This window comes from Lithobates pipiens, unplaced genomic scaffold (assembly GCF_037356315.1).
Source record: "Lithobates pipiens isolate NorthernLeopardFrog02 unplaced genomic scaffold, aLitPip1_a1.2 Scaffold_27, whole genome shotgun sequence".
Lineage (NCBI taxonomy): Eukaryota > Metazoa > Chordata > Amphibia > Anura > Ranidae > Lithobates > Lithobates pipiens.
The window spans coordinates 38,253,280-38,270,908 of record NW_027507788.1 but is presented as its reverse complement, the minus strand read 5'-3'; the positions used below and the strand labels follow the sequence as shown (position 1 = coordinate 38,270,908).

General features: G+C 49.0%; 1 protein-coding gene across 1 annotated transcript; it reads right to left on the bottom strand.

Annotated features, from left to right (window-relative positions):
• Nucleotides 1-13,200: 13,200 nt before the first annotated feature.
• H2AX (H2A.X variant histone) lies at nucleotides 13,201-14,930 on the bottom strand. Its single transcript, XM_077456105.1, has one exon. The coding sequence runs from the start codon at nucleotides 14,898-14,900 to the stop codon at nucleotides 14,445-14,447; it is 456 nt and encodes a 151-aa protein (XP_077312231.1). The 5' UTR covers nucleotides 14,901-14,930; the 3' UTR covers nucleotides 13,201-14,444.
• Between the last annotated feature and the right edge of the window lie 2,699 nt (nucleotides 14,931-17,629).

Sequence of the window (17,629 nt, the reverse complement as noted above, 5' to 3'; positions counted from 1 at the left end):
AAAATCTGATGTACCCCTTGCTAATTGTCTAGTGGGATTGCTTATGAGATATCTTTTAATATTCAGCCTACGACTATATTTCTGTATGTCTATGAAGGTTTGAAACTTGTTTCGATTACGAGGGGATGCAAATTTAAGTCCTTTACTAGGGGCTGTGACCTCTTCTTTAGATAATTCTTTGGTACTTAGATTAATTATATCACTATCACGTAGGTCCTCCTTCTTTTTGTGGTGAAGGTGCCTCCCCCTCTAGTCCCTCTCTTGCATCTTCATTTCTTTTGTTTCCCCCCCCGGTGCCCCATGGAAAAACCTGTTGATTATGATTATCATTTGGGTAATTATTATAGGAGGGGGGTGGAACTGGATGAGCCCTAATTACTCTGGGTTCATCTCTCCTATTCTCATTTGTGAGTGGTGCAAACCTATTATATGTATCCACTCTATAATGATTAGGGGGGCCACCGATATTCTGAGGGCCATGTGAATGCCCATCCCCATAGTGTGTATATTGTTCCTCTCTGATTCTCCATGGTGGAAGAGGCCCCCTATGAGGGACTGATAATTAGAGTGGGTTGATGTAATTCTATATAGTGGTCTCCCCCTGCCACCCCATCCCCGATTAACATTGGAATACTGTTGTTGACCCACCCATCTCCTCTGAGGGTTGGGGGAGGAAGTCAACCTCCAGAAAGAGGACAGTGAATTAGGAGAGTGGTTTAAAGTGTTTGTAAACCCTTACAACACACTTTGACCTACAGGTAAGCCTAGATTAAGGCTTACCTGTAGGTCCAAGAAATATCTCCTAAACCTACATGGTTTAGGAGATATTTGCCGAAAGACAGGCACCGCTGTCTATGGCGCATGCGCCGTAGACAGCGGCGGGCAGGCGCATTGAGCGCGGCACCGTCAACGCTGAAGATGACGCGCGTGGCGGCTCCCGTGCGCATGCGCAGGAGTAACGTCATCGCGGCTTCGCCGAATGACAGCGGCAGAGCAGCGAGACCCACAGAGAAGATGGATGCGCCGGACTACAGGGGACAGCGGTGACTTCGCTGGCTCCTGTGTCAGGTAAGTGACACATAATGGACTACTATGCGATGCATAGTAGTCCATTATGCTTTGCCTTTGCAGGGAATGAAAGAGGAAGTAAACTCATGAGGCAGGAGTAAATTTTCTCAAGTTTATAATAACAAAAAAAAAAAAAAATTTACTTTATTGGATTCTGAGATAAATGTTATTAAAAACAAACTTATGCCTTTTAAAAATGAGCCAGAGTATATACAAAAATCAGAAACATTAAATGCTATACTTATCAAGGAGGAACAAAAAACTAAGAAAAAGAGGAACTACAATAGAGATGTTAAGGACTACAAAGATAACATCGTTTTTAAATGGCAGTGTATACCAATACCTAATCCAGTACTGCAATCTGGTCAAAGCAAAACACAGCAGCCTTACCTGTGATACCCCCAGTTTCTGGTGATGGTAGAGTAAATCAAAATCATTCTTACTCTTACGTTACATTGTACCCCTAACCATTCAGCAAAAAAAGTGTCAAAAAGTAAAAACCACAATACATCGTTTTTGACAATTCCTTTATTAAAAAAGAAAAAAAAAAGTGTCCCGCGATGTCCATCCATCTTCAATTACTCCTCCCAACAGACCAGAAAAATAGAAGAAAAAAAAAACCTACACCTCAATGAGAGGGGTCCTGCTGTCTGCTATCTCTTGTCTCATATGCTGTCAGAGGGGTCGGGTCCTCTGGTTATGTCAGTGGGTGCTCCGCACTTGCCTATATAAGAGATGTCACAGGGGTGATTTAGGGGAATTTTAGCGCTGGAGTTGTATGTTTCATAATAACATCCTGGGGGCATTGTGTTTCCAGCTGCTGAGTCGGTTTTTATTTTAAAAACATTTTTTTCATGGTAAGGGGAGAGAATATTTTTCCTAAGTGCTGGTTTTAAATTTGCAGTGACATCCACACACCATACCTAAAAACTATATTTCTTACCTATCTATTATTTTTTAGGAGTCAAATTACACATAACTCTATGGGTAGCTAGTAGAGCTGCACAATTAATCGTTAAAAAATTGTGATCTTGATTTAACCCCCCTCACCATCTTAATACAGCATTCCCTTAATTCAGTGCAGAGAGTTCTCTGCTCACAGCTGACAGCTATCAAAAAAAAAAAAAAAAAACACAGGCAGCCTGCCAAGTTTATCACAACATTGTCAGCACTGGGAGATAACTATAAACAAAGTATCTTTTAGGCGGCATTCACACCTGAGCGTTTTCAGCTCGTAAAACTCCAGAAAAAAATACCCGCAAAAAGCATTTTGTAGCCTGAAGCAAAACACCCGATGCTCAAAAATGTACATGAGCTTCTTTTTGGGCAGATTACAGGCGTTTTTACTTTTTTGCTTTTTACATTGGTGACCTTTTGACCTGTGCAAAATCATGGCAAAAACGCAGCCTTAGTTCTTTTAGGTCAAAGGAATGAACTTCAGTCTGTAAATGAGGTCAGTTTACCCACTTATAAAGGAACTGCAGTCTGCTCACCAGGGGCGGACTGACCCATCGGTGATTCGGTTGCCGCCCGAGGGCCCGGAGCCATTAGGGGCCCGTGCCCGGCCCAACGAGAGGCCCCTTAAAGCTGATGTAATAATACCGCTAATGGCGCTCTGCTCCCCGCTGGCCTTGTGCAAGCCTTGCGCTGTATCACCTAGGATTCTAGGACGGACGAGAGGAGAGGAGGGGCCGGCGGGGAGCAACGTGCTTCACTCACCCGATGCCTGTAATAATACCGCTAACGGTGCGTTGCTCGGCGCCGGCCCCTCCTCTCCTCTCGTCCGTCCTAGACTCCTAGGTGATACGGGGCCGGCGAGCGCCGTTGGCGGTATTATTACAGGCATCGGGTGAGTGAAATTCTTTTTTACTGGAGGGTCCCCATCGGAGGGAGGGGTAGTACAGATGAATGGGGCCTGGGCCACACTTCGGTGTGCTCTCCCCCCTCCCCACACTGTCCCCCCTGTATTCTCTCCCCCCACACTGTCCCCCCGGTATATTCTCCCCCCATACTATCCCTCCTGTATACTCTCCCTCCCACACTGTTCCCCCTGTATACTCTCCCCCCTCACCGCCCCCCTGTGTACTCTCCCCCCACACCTTCCCCCTGTATACTCTCCCCCCACACCGCCCCCCTGTATACTTTCCCCCCACACCTTCCCCTCTGTATACTCTCCCCCCACACCATCCCTCTGTATACTCTCCCTCCACACCATCCCCCTGTATACTCTCCCCCCACACCTTCCCCCCTGTATACTTCCCCCCACACCTTCCCCATTGTATACTCTCCCCCCCCACACTGTCCCCCTGTATACTCTCCCCCCACACCATCCCCCCTGTATACTCTTCCCCCTCACCGCCCCCCCGTATACTCTCCCCCCTCACACCGCCCCCCTGTATACTCCCCCCATACCGCCCCCCTGTATACTCTCCCCCCACACCTTCCCCTCTGTATACTCTCCCCCCCACACCTTCCCCCCTGTATACTCTCCCCCACACCTTCCCCCCTGTATACTCTCCCCCCACACCTTCCCCATTGTATACTCTCCCCCCCACACTGTCCCCCTGTATATTCTCCTCCCCACACTGTCCCCCCTGTATACTCTCCCCCACACCGTCCCCCCTGTATACTCTCCCCCACACCGTCCCCCCTGTATACTCTCCCCCCCCCCACACCGTCCCCCCTGTACACTCCCCCCACACCTTCCCCTGTATACTCTCCCCCCACACCATCCCCCTGTATACTCCCCCCCACACCTCCCCCATTGTATACTCTGCCCCCCTGTATATTCTCCCCCACACTGTCCCCCCTGTATATTCTCCCCCCACACTGTCCCCCCCTGTACACTGTCCCCCCTGTATACTCTCCCCCCCACACTGTCTCCCCTTGTATACTCTCCCCCCACACTGTCCCCCCTGTATACTCTCCCCCCCCACACTGTCTCCCCTGTATATTCTCCCCCCCACACTGTCCCCCCTGTATATTCTCCCCCCCACACTGTCCCCCCTGTATACTGTCCCCCCTGTATACTCTCCCTCTACACTGTCCCCCCTGTATACTCTCCCCCCACACTGCCCCCTGTATACTCTACCCCCACACTGTCCCCCCGTATACTCTACCCCCACACTGTCCCCCCGTATACTCTACCCCCACACTGTCCCACCTGTATACTCTCCCCTTACACTGTCCCCCCCACACTGCCCCCCTGTACACTCTACCCCCACACTGTCCCCCTGTATACTCTACCCCCACACTGTCCCCCTGTATACTCTCCCCCACACTGTCCCCCCTGTATGCTCTCCCCCCACACTGTCCCTCCTATATGCTCTCCCCCCACACTGCCCCCGTATGCTCCCCCCACACTGTCCCCCGTGTGCTCTGCTCCCCCCCACAGTGTCCCCCTGTGTGCTCTGCCCCCTCCACCAGTGTCCCCCTGGGTGCTCTGCTCCCCCCCACAGTGTCCCCTACTCCCCCCCCCACAGTGTCCCCCTGTGTGCTCTGCCCCCTCCACCAGTGTCCCCCTGGGTGCTCTGCTCCCCCCCACAGTGTCCCCTACTCCCCCCCACAGTGTCCCCCTGTGTGCTCTGCTCCCCCCCCACAGTGTCCCCCTGTGTGCTCTGCTCCCCCCCACAGTGTCCCCCCTGTGTGCTCTGCTCCCCCCCACAGTGTCCCCCTGTGTGCTCTGCTCCCCCCACAGTGTCCCCCTGTATGCTCTGCTCCCCCCCCACAGTGTCCCCCTGTGTGCTCCCCACCACAGTGTCCCCCTGTGTGCTCCGCTCCCCCCCCCACAGTGTCCCCCTGTGTGCTCCCCACCACAGTGTCCCCCTGTGTGCTCCGCTCCCCCCCCAGTGTCTCCCTGTGTGCTCCCCTCCATGTCCCCCTGTGTAGGTGTGGCTTGGGATGCAGGGGGCCCCATGATCTTCTATTGCCCGGGGGCCCCATCAGTTGTCACTCCGCCCCTGCTGCTCACATAATTGGTAATAAAAACACCTTTGCCATTCTGAAGCTTCCCTCCAACCACTTTGCATATTATTATATATATATATATATATATATATATATATACTGTGATTCTGTACTTGCCAAATATGCTGCAGAAATCTCCCTCTACGAAGTCTGGCTGCAACCATTTTAACTGTGGGTAGCTGAAGCTGCTGCCTGTTCACTTCCTGGATTTACAGAGGCACAACTCCAGCTCTGCAGCTCTCATTGGTCCTCTTATGACTCACCCTCCCTTCATGGCAAACTCTCACCAGAGTGAGAGAGAGCTATGCATGATGTCATAAGCCTAGGCTTTTTTTTTTTACCAGACAAGAAACAGGAAGTAGGCTGTGTAAGGTATCTACTGGCAGAAATAAAATGTTTTACTATCCAACGTTAAAGCAACAAGGGCAGAAGATTTAATAGATGGGAAGTTCACAAAATGCAGTGTTTTCCATGTATTCCAATGGCTTCTAGTGCAGAAACTGACCGGAACTGACTGTATTGGTGCAGAAAAAGTGGAACTGCATCTGGTGTGAACTGTCCCAGAAGGTGCGTATTTTTATGGCATCTGTATTTTGTGCTAGAAAATTACTCCAAACATTATATATATATTTTTAGCAGAGACCCTAGAGAATAAAATAGTGGCTGTTGCAATATTTTATGTCACACTGTATTTGCGCAGCAGGATTTCAAACACAATTGTTTTGGAAAAAATACACTTTAATCTATTTTTTTTTTAAAACAGTAAAGTTAGCCCAATTCTGAATAATGTGAAAGATGATGTTACACCGTGAGAATCGTGATCTTTATTCTAAGCAAAATAAAACGTGATTCTCATTGTAGCCAGAATTGTGCAGCACTAGTAGCTTTTATTGTTCTTCTGCAAGTAGTACCCCTAGCAGCCCCCTCCCCCCCCCCCTTACACTTACCTGATTTTGGATACATCTATTTGCATGAGAGCAGCCACTCTCCCGAATCTCTCTCTCTCCTCATTGGACAGTCAATCACAGCCAGTGAAGAGGGGGCAGGGCCGTGTTGTGTGTGTGTCAAAGAACAACCAGAGCCAGCTCAGGAGCGAAACACACACGAGTGCCTCCATAGGAAGACAGAACAAATACCCCCCAAATGACCCCTTTTTGGAAAGTAGACACCCCGAGATAATCAGTAGGAGGCATAGTGAGATTTTCAAAGTTGTATTTCTTTCTCACAATTAATTTTTTAAAATTAAGAAATTAAATAAAATGTGCTTTTTTTCACTTTTTATTTTTTTTTACATTCTGTCACCAGAGCAATACAGTGTCACCATGTGATTTTTGTGGCAGTAATCAGGGACACTGACCAGTTACAGTATGTAAACAAAAAAAATGTATAATTTTTTTTTTGTTTTTTTGAAATGTTAACTTTTTTTTTCCTTTATTTAATTTTTTAAGATCAGTCACCATAGTAACACTGTGTTGCTCTGAGGAGGTGATCGGGACTTTTTTTTTTTCTTACACTATGCCTATTACAATGCTGATCACTGTATAATTTTTTACACTATTAATAGCATCCATTGATGTACAATTTTGATGTGATTGGCCAAAGCTATCAGCTATGGTACAGGTTTTCTGTGATTGGCCTGTACCATGTGATTACAGTGACCAATCACAGAAATCACAATAGTACATAATGAATGGCTATAAATGAAAGCTGTTCAACTCACACGTGATCGCTGAAAACCAGATTGCGCTACCCCCAGGGCATGTAAAAGGCACGTCATATGACATCCACCCAGGATAGTAGTGCTCCTGCCCGACTGTATTATTACATCATCCAAATTTCTATTTTCCAACATATGTGGAGCCCTGTGAAATCTGTATTGTCCTGCAGACAGCTGGGATCATTGATAGGTTGGTGGTTGATATAAAAAGGCCAAGCACACTTACAATAGTTAAAATAGAGGAAAAACGACACTTCCAAAAAAAGAAACGATGATGTGGTTTGTCAGTGTTGAACCCATGACCAGACAAAGAATAAAATGAGGCCCTATGCACTGCGCCAAAGCACTTCTAAACAAACATATAGTTAGGTCCATATATAATTGGACACAGGCACAATTTTAGTTTTTCCAGGTATTTACCAAAACATATTTAAGCTTTAGTTATATAATGGATATGGGCTGAAAGTGCACACACTCGGGTTTAATTTGAGGGTATTAATTACATGCAAATCGGAGGAAGGGTTTAGGAATTACAGCTCTTAAGAATAGCCATCCCCTTTTTTAAGGGACCAAAAGTAATTGGGCGATTGAATCAAAAGCTGTTTCGTGGCCAGATGTGGGATACTCCGTTATTTCTTCATCAATTAAGCAAGTAAAAGGTCTGGAGTTGATTCTAAGTGTGGTATTTGCATTTGGAATCTATTGCTGCGAGCCTACATCATGCGTTCAAAGGAGCTGTCCATGCAAGTGAAACAGGAGAGAGAACTCAAGAGAGATAGCAGTAACATTAGGAGTGGACAAATCAACAGGTTGGTACATTCTGCCCCTCATCCATTCCATGACTTCCCCTACTACTTTCTCCCCTCATCCATTCCCTGACTTCATCTACAACTCCTTCCCCTCATCCATTTCCTGACTTCCTCTACTACTCCCTCCCCTCATCCATTCCAACGTCCTCTACCTTCTCACCTCCCCCCCCCACTTCTCTCTCCCCACATCCATTCCCTGACTTCCACCACTCCATCCCTTCCCCCCCCCTCATCCATTCCAACGTCCTCTACCTTCTCACCCCCCCACCCGCCCACTTACCTCACTACGCTCTCCCCTCATCCATTCCCTGACTTCTTCCCCCCATTCATTCCCTGACCTCCAGTACTCCCTCCCCAGATCCAGTCCCTGACTTCCACCACTCCCTCCCCTCATCCATTCCCTGACCTCCACTACTTCCTCCCCTCATCCAATCCCAGACCTCAACTACTCCCTCCCCTGCTCCATTCCCTGACTTCCACCACTCCCTCCACTCATCCATTCCCTGACTTCATCTACTACTCCCTCCCTTCATCCATTCTAACGTCCTCTACCTTCTCAACACCCCCCCCCCCCCCCCGACTTCCCCCACTACTCCTTCTCCTCTACCTTCCCTCCCCTCATCCAATCCCTGTCTTCTACTACTTGCTCCCCTCATCCATTCTCTGACTTTCCCTGCTCCCTCCCATCATCCAATCCCTGACCTCCACTGCTCCCTCCACTAATCCATTCCAAACGTCCTCTACCTTTCCACCCCCCCGACTTCCCCCGCTTACTCCCTACCCTCATCCATTCCCTGACTGCCTACTCTCTCCCCTCATCCATTCGATGACTTCATCTACTACTCCCTCACCTCACCCAGTCCCTAATTTCCACTACTACTCCCACCCCTCATCCATTCACTAATTTCCACTACTACTCCCTCCCCTCATCTATTCCCTGACCTCCACTACTCCCTCCCCTCATCCATTCCCACGTCCTCTACCTTCTCAACCCCCGAACTCTCTCCCCTCATCCATTCCCTGTTTTCAACTACTCCCTCCCCTAATCCACTCCCTGACTTTCCCTACTCACTCTCCTCATCCATTCCCTAATTTTCACTACTAATCCTTCCCCATATCCATTCCCGCGTCCTCTACCTTGTCACCCCCCCTCCCCCCTACTCTCTCCCTTAATTCATTCCCTGATTTACACTACTTCCTCCCCTCATCCCTTCCCCGACTTCCATTACTCCCTCCCCTCATCCATTCCCCGACTTCCATTACTCCCTCCCCTCATCCATTCCCTGACTTTCACTACTCTCACCCCTCATCCATTCCCTGATTTACACTACACCCTCCCCTCATCCATTCCCTGATTTACACGACTCTCTCCTCTCATCCATTCCCTGACCTCTAGTACTCTCTCCCCTCATCTATTCCCTGACTTACCCTACTCCCTCCCATCATCCATTCCCAGATTTCCCCTACTTCCCCCCCCCCCCCCCCCCTCATCCATTCCGTCTTCCACTACTCTCTCTCCTCATTCATTCCCAGATTTACACTACACCCTCCCCTCATCCAATATCTGATTTACACTACTTCCTCCCCTCATCCCTTCCCTGTCTTCCACTACTCCCTCCCCTCAACCATTCCCCGGCTTCCATTACTCCCTCCCCTCATCCATTCCCTGACTTTCACTACTCTCACCCCTCATCCATTCCCAGATTTACACAACTCTCTCCTCTCATCCATTTCCTGACCTCTAGTACTCCCTCCCCTCATCTATTCCCTGACTTACCCTACTCCCTCCCATCATCCATTCCCAGATTTCCCATACTTCCCCCCCCCCCCCCTCATCCATTCCGTCTTCCACTACTCTCTCTCCTCATCCATTCCCAGATTTACACTACACCCTCCCCTCATCCAATATCTGATTTACACTACTCCCTCTCCTCATCCCTTCCCTGACTGCCTCTACATTCCCAAACCCCCCCCCCCCCCCCCCCGACTTAATTTACTACTCCCCTCCCCTCATCCATTACCTGACTTTCACTACTCTCTCCCCTCATCCAATCCCTGATTTACACTACTCCCTCCCCTCATCCATTCCCTGACCTCCAGTACTCCCTCCCCTCATCCATTCCCTGTTTTCCCACTACTCTATCTCCCCTAAGCCACTCCCTGACTTTCCCTACTCACTCTCCTCATCCATTCCCTAATTTCCACTACTAGTCCTTCCCCATATCCACCCCCCCCCCCCCCCATTCATTCCCTGTCTTCCACTACTCCCTCCCCTCATCCATTCCCTGACTTCCACTACTCCCTCCCCTCATCCATTCCCTGACTTCCACTACTCCCTCCACTCATCCATTCCCTGACTTCATCTACTACTCCCTCCCTTCATCCATTCTAACTTCCACCACCTTCTCAACACCCCCCCCCCCCGACTTCCCCCACTACTCCTCCTCCTCTACCTTCCCTCCCCTCATCCAATCCCTGTCTTCTACTACTTGCTCCCCTCATCCATTCTCTGACTTTCCCTGCTCCCTCCCATCATCCATTCCCTGACCTCCACTGCTCCCTCCACTAATCCATTCCAAACGTCCTCTACCTTTCCACCCCCCCGACTTCCCCCGCTTACTCCCTACCCTCATCCATTCCCTGTTTTCCACTACTCTACCCCCTCATCCATTCCCTGACTACCTACTCTCTCCCCTCATCCATTCGATGACTTCATCTACTACTCCCTCACCTCACCCATTCCCTAATTTCCACTACTACTCCCTCCCCTCATCTATTCCCTGACCTCCACTACTCCCTCCCCTCATCCATTCCCACGTCCTCTACCTTCTCAACCCCCGAACTCTCTCCCCTCATCCATTCCCTGTTTTCAACTACTCCCTCCCCTAATCCACTCCCTGACTTTCCCTACTCACTCTCCTCATCCATTCCCTAATTTTCACTACTAATCCTTCCCCATATCCATTCCCGCGTCCTCTACCTTGTCACCCCCCCTCCCCCCTACTCTCTCCCTTAATTCATTCCCTGATTTACACTACTTCCTCCCCTCATCCCTTCCCTGTCTTCCACTACTCCCTCCCCTCAACCATTCCCCGACTTCCATTACTCCCTCCCCTCATCCATTCCCTGACTTTTACTACTCTCACCCCTCATCCATTCCCTGATTTACACTACACCCTCCCCTCATCCATTCCCTGATTTACACTACACCCTCCCCTCATCCATTCCCTGATTTACACGACTCTCTCCTCTCATCCATTCCCTGACCTCTAGTACTCTCTCCCCTCATCTATTCCCTGACTTACCCTACTCCCTCCCATCATCCATTCCCAGATTTCCCCTACTTCCCCCCCCCCTCATCCATTCCATCTTCCACTACTCTCTCTCCTCATTCATTCCCAGATTTACACTACACCCCCCCCTCATCCAATATCTGATTTACACTACTCCCTCTCCTCATCCCTTCCCTGACTGCCTCTACATTCCCAAACCCCCCCCCCCCCCCCCCCGACTTAATTTACTACTCCCCTCCCCTCATCCATTACCTGACTTTCCCTACTCTCTCCCCTCATCCAATCCCTGATTTACACTACTCCCTCCCCTCATCCATTCCCTGTTTTCCCACTACTCTATCTCCCCTAAGCCACTCCCTGACTTTCCCTACTCACTCTCCTCATCCATTCCCTAATTTTCACTACTAGTCCTTCCCCATATCCACCCCCCCCCCCCCCCCCATTCATTCCCTGTCTTCCACTACTCCCTCCCCTCAGCCATTCCCTGTCTTCCACTACTCCCTCCTCTCATCCATTCCCTGACCTCCACTACTCCCTCCATCCATTCCCACGTCCTCTACCTTCTCACCCCCCCCCCCCCCCCACTACTCTCTCCCCTCATCCATTTCCTGACCTCCAGTACTCCATCCACTCATCCATTCAGATTTCCACTACTCCCTCCCCTCATCCATTCCAACCCTAATCAACTCCCTGACTTTCCCTACTCACTCTCATCCATTCCCCAATTTCCACTTCTACTCCTTCCCCTTATCCATTCCCCGTCCTCTACCATGTCACCACCCCCCCCAACGACTTCCCCCACTACTCTCTCCCTATCCAATCCCTGATTTACACTACTCCCTCCCCTCATCAATTCCCTGACTTTCACTACTCTCGCCCCTCATCCATTCCCAGATTTACACTACACCCTCCCCTCATCCAATCCCTGATTTACACGGCTCTCTCCTCTCATCCATTCCCTGACCTCCAGTACTCCCTCCCCTCATCTATTCCCCGATTTACCCTACTCCCTCCCATCATCCATTCCCCGATTTACCCTACTTCATCCATTCCCTGACCGACATTCACTACTCTCTCCCCTCATCCATTCCCAGATTTACACTACACCTTCCCCTCATCCAATCCCTGATTTACACGGCTCTCTCCTCTCATCCATTCCCTGACCTCCAGTACTCCCTCCCCTCATCTATTCCCCGACTTACCCTACTCCCTCCCATCATCCATTCCCCGATTTCCTCCCCTCATCCATTCCGTCTTCCACTACTCTCTCCCCTCATCAATTCCCAGATTTACACTACACCTTCCCCTCATCCAATCTCTGATTTATACTACTCCCTCCCCTCATCCATTCCCTGACTGCCTCTACATTCTTAACCCCCCGACTTAATTTACTACTCCCTCCTCTCATCCATTACCTGACTTTCACTACTCTCGCCCCTCATCTAATCCCTGATTTACACTACTCCCCCCCCCCCCATTCAGTTTTCCCACTACTCTCTCCCCTAAGCAACTCCCTGACTTTCCCTACTCACTCTCCTCATCCATTCCCTAATTTCCACTACTAGTCCTTCCCCATCCATTACCCCTTGTCACCCCCCCCCCATTCATTCCCTGACCTCCACTACTCCCAAATCCTCTACCTTCTCACCCCCCCCCCCACTTCTCTCTCTCCCCTCATCCATTTCCTGAACTCGGTACTCCATCCACTCCCCGATTTCCACTACTCCCACCCCTCATCCATTCCAACCCTAACTTTCCCTACTCACTCTCATCCATTCCCTAATTTCCACTTCTACCCCTTATGCATTCCCCCGTTCTCTACCATGTCACCCCGCCCCCCCCCCCCACTATACTCTATCCAATCCCTGATTTACACTACTCCCTCCCCTCATCCATTCCCTGACTTTCCCCCCCTCATCTATTCCTTGACCTCCATTTCTACCTCCCATCACCTAATTTACACTACTCTCTCCCCTCATCCATTCCAATGTCCTCTACTTTCACATCCCCCCATCCATTCCCCATTTTACACTACTACTCCTTCCCCTTATCCATTCACACATCCTCTACCTTGTCACCCCCCCCCCCACTAATCCCTCGCCTCATCCAATCCCTGATTTACACTACTCCCTCCCCTCATCCATTCCCCAATGTACACTATTCCCTCCCCTGACCTCCAATACTCTCTCCACTCATCAAATCCCTGATTTACACTACTCCCTCTCCTCATCCAAGCCCTGATTTACAATACTCACTCCCCTCATCTTCTCACCCCCTCCCCTGACTTTCACCAATTACCACCCCCTATTCTAGATTTCCTCCACCCCCCTCATTCTTTGTATTCCCTAAACGTCCTCCCTTTTCTCATCCATTCTCTCCCCCCTTTTGTGTATTCTGACCCCCTCATGTTCTCCACGCAGATTGGAACCTGGTTGCTGTGCATGTCTGCTGTGATTGGGGCACGAGGCTCATATAGGGGTAAAGCTGTGAAGGATTCAGACAGCTTTAACCCTCCAGTGCCCAGTAATGATTTGATTTAAAAAAAAAATAAAAAAATTGTGAGTAGCTGTGATCAGACCTCACAGTGTAGTGCAACCACAGCTCTCCCACACATGGTGGGGGCAGAGGTAATATAGAGAGGAATACATGGTGGGAGTAATGGTGGTATTAGAGGGGGAGTAGTATAGAAGGGGGCAGAATTATAGAGGGGGTGCACATGGTTGGGGGTGGTATTATAGAGGGTATAGATGGTGGTAGTATTATAGAGGGGGTGCACATAGTGGGGTGGTATTATAGAGAAGGGTATAGATGGTGGAGGTAGCATTATAGAGGGGGGGGGGGTGTAGATAGTGTTATTACAGAGGGTGGGAGTAGTATAGAGGGGGTGTAGATATTATAAGAGATGGTAGTATTATAGAGGGGGATGGTAATGGTGTGGGTTGTATGTGGTGCACATGGTGGGGTTGGTAGTATACAGCAGTGGGGGATTGTATGTGGAGCACATGGTGGGTGGGGGTGTAGCGATATTAGAGGGGGAGCACAGTATAGGAGTGGGTGTAGTAGTATTAGAAGGGGTGTAGGCATTATGGAGGGTGTACATGGTAGGGGGTGGGTATAGTATTATGGAGGGAGTGCAGATAATGGGGCAGTAGTATTATAGATGGTGGGTGTAAAGCTCTCCATAGAGGTGGCGGCCCTTAGAGGGGTCTTTGTGTTGTAGGATGGTGGGGGGTAGTAGTAATAGAGGATTGTGTAGAGCTCCCCGTGGAGGCCCTTGGTGTTGTGGGGGTAGTAGTATAATAGAGGGGGTGTATATAGTAGCATAGATGGTGGGTGTAGTAGTAATAGTATAATAGAGGGTGTACATAGCTCTCCGTGGAGGTGGTGGCCCTTAGAGGGGTCTTTGTGTTGTAGGATGGTGGGTGTAGTAGTATAATAGAGGGTGTATATAGTAGTATAGATGGTGTGTGTATATAGTAGTAATAGTATAATAGAGGGTGGTGTACAGCTCTCCATGGAGGAGGTGGTGGCCCTTAGAAGGGCCTTTGTGTTGCGGGTGGTGGGGGGGGACAGCGGAGGTCGGTGCGGTTCTCAGTACTCCTGGGACTGTTGGGAGCTCTTCTTCCCGGAGGATTTGGCGGACTTGGTGGATGATTTGGCGGCAGGGGCGGCGGCGGCTCCGCTCTTCTTCGGTAGGAGCACGGCCTGGATGTTGGGTAACACGCCGCCCTGAGCGATGGTCACTCCGCCCAGCAGTCTGTTGAGCTCCTCATCATTGCGGACAGCGAGCTGCAGATGGCGGGGGATGATTCGGGTCTTCTTGTTATCTCGGGCGGCGTTACCGGCCAACTCCAGGATCTCAGCGGTCAGGTACTCCAGCACGGCGGCCAAGTAGACCGGAGCTCCGGCACCGACGCGGTGGGAGTAGTTCCCCTTGCGGAGCAGCCTGTGCACTCTGCCGACAGGGAACTGCAGGCCGGCTCTGGAGGAGCGGGTCTTGGACTTTGCCTTGGTCTTGCCGGCGGTGGTCTTTCCTCTTCCAGACATCTTGAGCTGAGTACGTCACGATCACACGCTGTAGAAAAACGAATGAAGAATAGCGGTGCGGGTTGCTTTCTTATAGGGCCGGCGCTGTGCTCTCATTGGTCAGATTTGAGCGGGCTCGATTACTCGTTAAAGAATTTGAGTGATGTTACTGCTTGATTGGTGAGAGTTCCAAGTCGGTATGTAAAGAGTACTTTTCAACCAATCAGTGAAAAGCGCGGGCGTTTTCAAATGCATGAACACTGGGAAGTCGAGCCCGCGCTGTACTTTCATTGGTTAGAGGTTTATAAGCTTTGTTAGAGAAGCGGGAGCACGTGATGGAATGCGGTCTATCCTGTTACTAGCTCAGCGTGGCTGCTATTATTTCCTAAAAAAGGCGCAATTCATTCATTCATGAAATAATAAAGTATTCCCGATCTGCAGAGATTACAAATCCCAACCACCTCACCAGCAGAGGCCCAGCACGCTGCTATCTCCTGTCAGTTGGTATAAAAATGCTTCTAAAGTCAAAATGTATTTTTTTTTTACAATAAATCGGTTCTTCAGTCATCCAATAAAGGGTTATCTGCCACAAAAACTGTATCTGTTGACTTTATGCCCCATTCCAATCTACTGATATTGGATTGCAGATGGAATCTGCACAAATTCCACATCATAATTGCTGCAAAACGCAGCACAGGGGTTCAGCTGCCATTCATTTCAATGGCACCTAAACGCAGTGCGATTTTTGCAGCGATTGTTGCTCAATAAAAGGCACTACAATTACAGCAAACCGCATTGCACAAAGCTCATCACCCAAAGTAGCGCCTGCTTCCTTTTGTGCAACAAGCTTCATGCAGTGCGGTTTTGCTGCATGCGCAGCGCAATTTGTCGCATGACAATCATGGCAAAAACCGCACTGCGTTTAGGTGCTGTTAATAACGAATGGAAGCTGAACAAGTGCTGCATTTTGACATCATTGCAGTGTGATTTGGAATGGCGGGCAGAATTGAGGCAATTTTCTTCTCCAGGCACCAGCGTACTAACTGTGGGCAGCTGTCTGTGACTGTATGCGGCTTCACAGCCGGCTGCTCAGGGCTGATTCACACCTATGCATTTTTTTTTATCACAAACACAGTACAGTAAGTTGGCCAGATTTTTTAAATGAAATCCTGGGACTTTTTTTTTACTAGTAATGGCGGGAATCAGCGACTCCCTGGCATTCGACCGGGATAGGACTTTAGCGGTGGCTTGCAAAATGACTTCTGTATAGAAGTCAATGCAAGTCGCCCCAAAAGTCGTACAGGAACCTTTTTCTAAGTCTGAGTCGCTCCGATTAGAACGGTTCCATTGTACAGAGCGGGACGCGACTTGTCAGGCGGCTAAGTCACCTGACGAGTCGCCCCTGTGTGAACCGGCTCTTACTCTCCGTGGCCCCGGCTACTACTGGGTGGGGAGCGGAGAAAGATCACTCCACCAGGGAAGGCAAGATGATAAGCAGGCAGGCAGCTGGCCGGGACTTGAGCCAAGGCAGAAGAATACGCTCCGACTAGTACATGATCATCAGAAAGTTGCACAGATAATGGAAAATAATAAATTCAATCCGTGGGACAAAACCGAGAACAGGGCGTGGCCTAGGACAGACACAGACTCTTCCTTCAAGTGGCAGTACTTGCATACACTGCGGTTTTATATTGTACCTTTGTGAGTAGTTTTCTTATTTTTAACAAATAAATACTGGATGTATGTTACAATATTACGCTATGGGCGTTTTTTTTTCCTTTGATATAATGAGAATAACACATCTCTGAGGCAACAAGCAGACTACTGGGACCGGCAGAGAGCAGGATACTAAGATCAACAAATAGCTACACAGTGGCTAATACTGTGGATGCGCTTCTACCCCTGCAGGGGCAGGGGAGTCGGTGAGTGCGAATTCCATCTATTGCACACAAACTGCACAAAAATCGCACCGGATGTTTTACCCCCCAAGGATTATTTGCACCAGGCACCTTGCACTTTTGGACTGTTTTTATATGTTTTAGCACTGCTGATTATGGACACTGATTAGAAGACAGCATTTGCATTACTGAATTTTTTTTTTTTTAACGTAATTGTGATAATTATTTTCATATATATTTTTTAGGAGTATTTATTATTTATATATTATTTATTTATTGTGCACCATGGGGTATACCTTTTCTTTTAGCACGTGGCATAATCTCAATATCATCATTTTGGATTTGGTCAATTTCACATATTGTGGGGTTTTTTTTTTTTCTTTTTCTTTATTGGAATTTACTATATTTACACATCGCACTTTGCACAGACTTTTTAGAAAACACACCCATTACTTTATTTTTGGGAATTATAAGATATTTATTATTAGAGCCAAGCGCCCTTACTACCTATACTTATATTTCAAAACCGGGAACAGACTTGGTCTGGGGACAGTGTGCTCAATCCGGGGACTGTCCCCAGAATCTGGAGATGTCTGGTCACCCTACACTACAGTCCATTTAACATGGTTTCCTATGGGTCACGTTCACATCTGTGCAGTTTAGGAAAGGGCCAGGGAGCAGTAGGTTTTGGTTCTATAGACTTCATTAGATCACAAATGTGTACTGAAAAATGCACGTGGAATATGCATCAACTGCAACCTGCAAAAGTGTGAAGCAGGCCTCACTTATAGTTGCCAATAGTCCCGAATTTCCTGGGACATTCCTGGGATTTAGACCTTTTTCCAATTTTAG

Bases quoted from the DNA above. Each gene is read 5' to 3' on its own strand.
- H2AX (XM_077456105.1), bottom strand. From the start codon at position 14,900: ATGTCTGGAAGAGGAAAGACCACCGCCGGCAAGACCAAGGCAAAGTCC.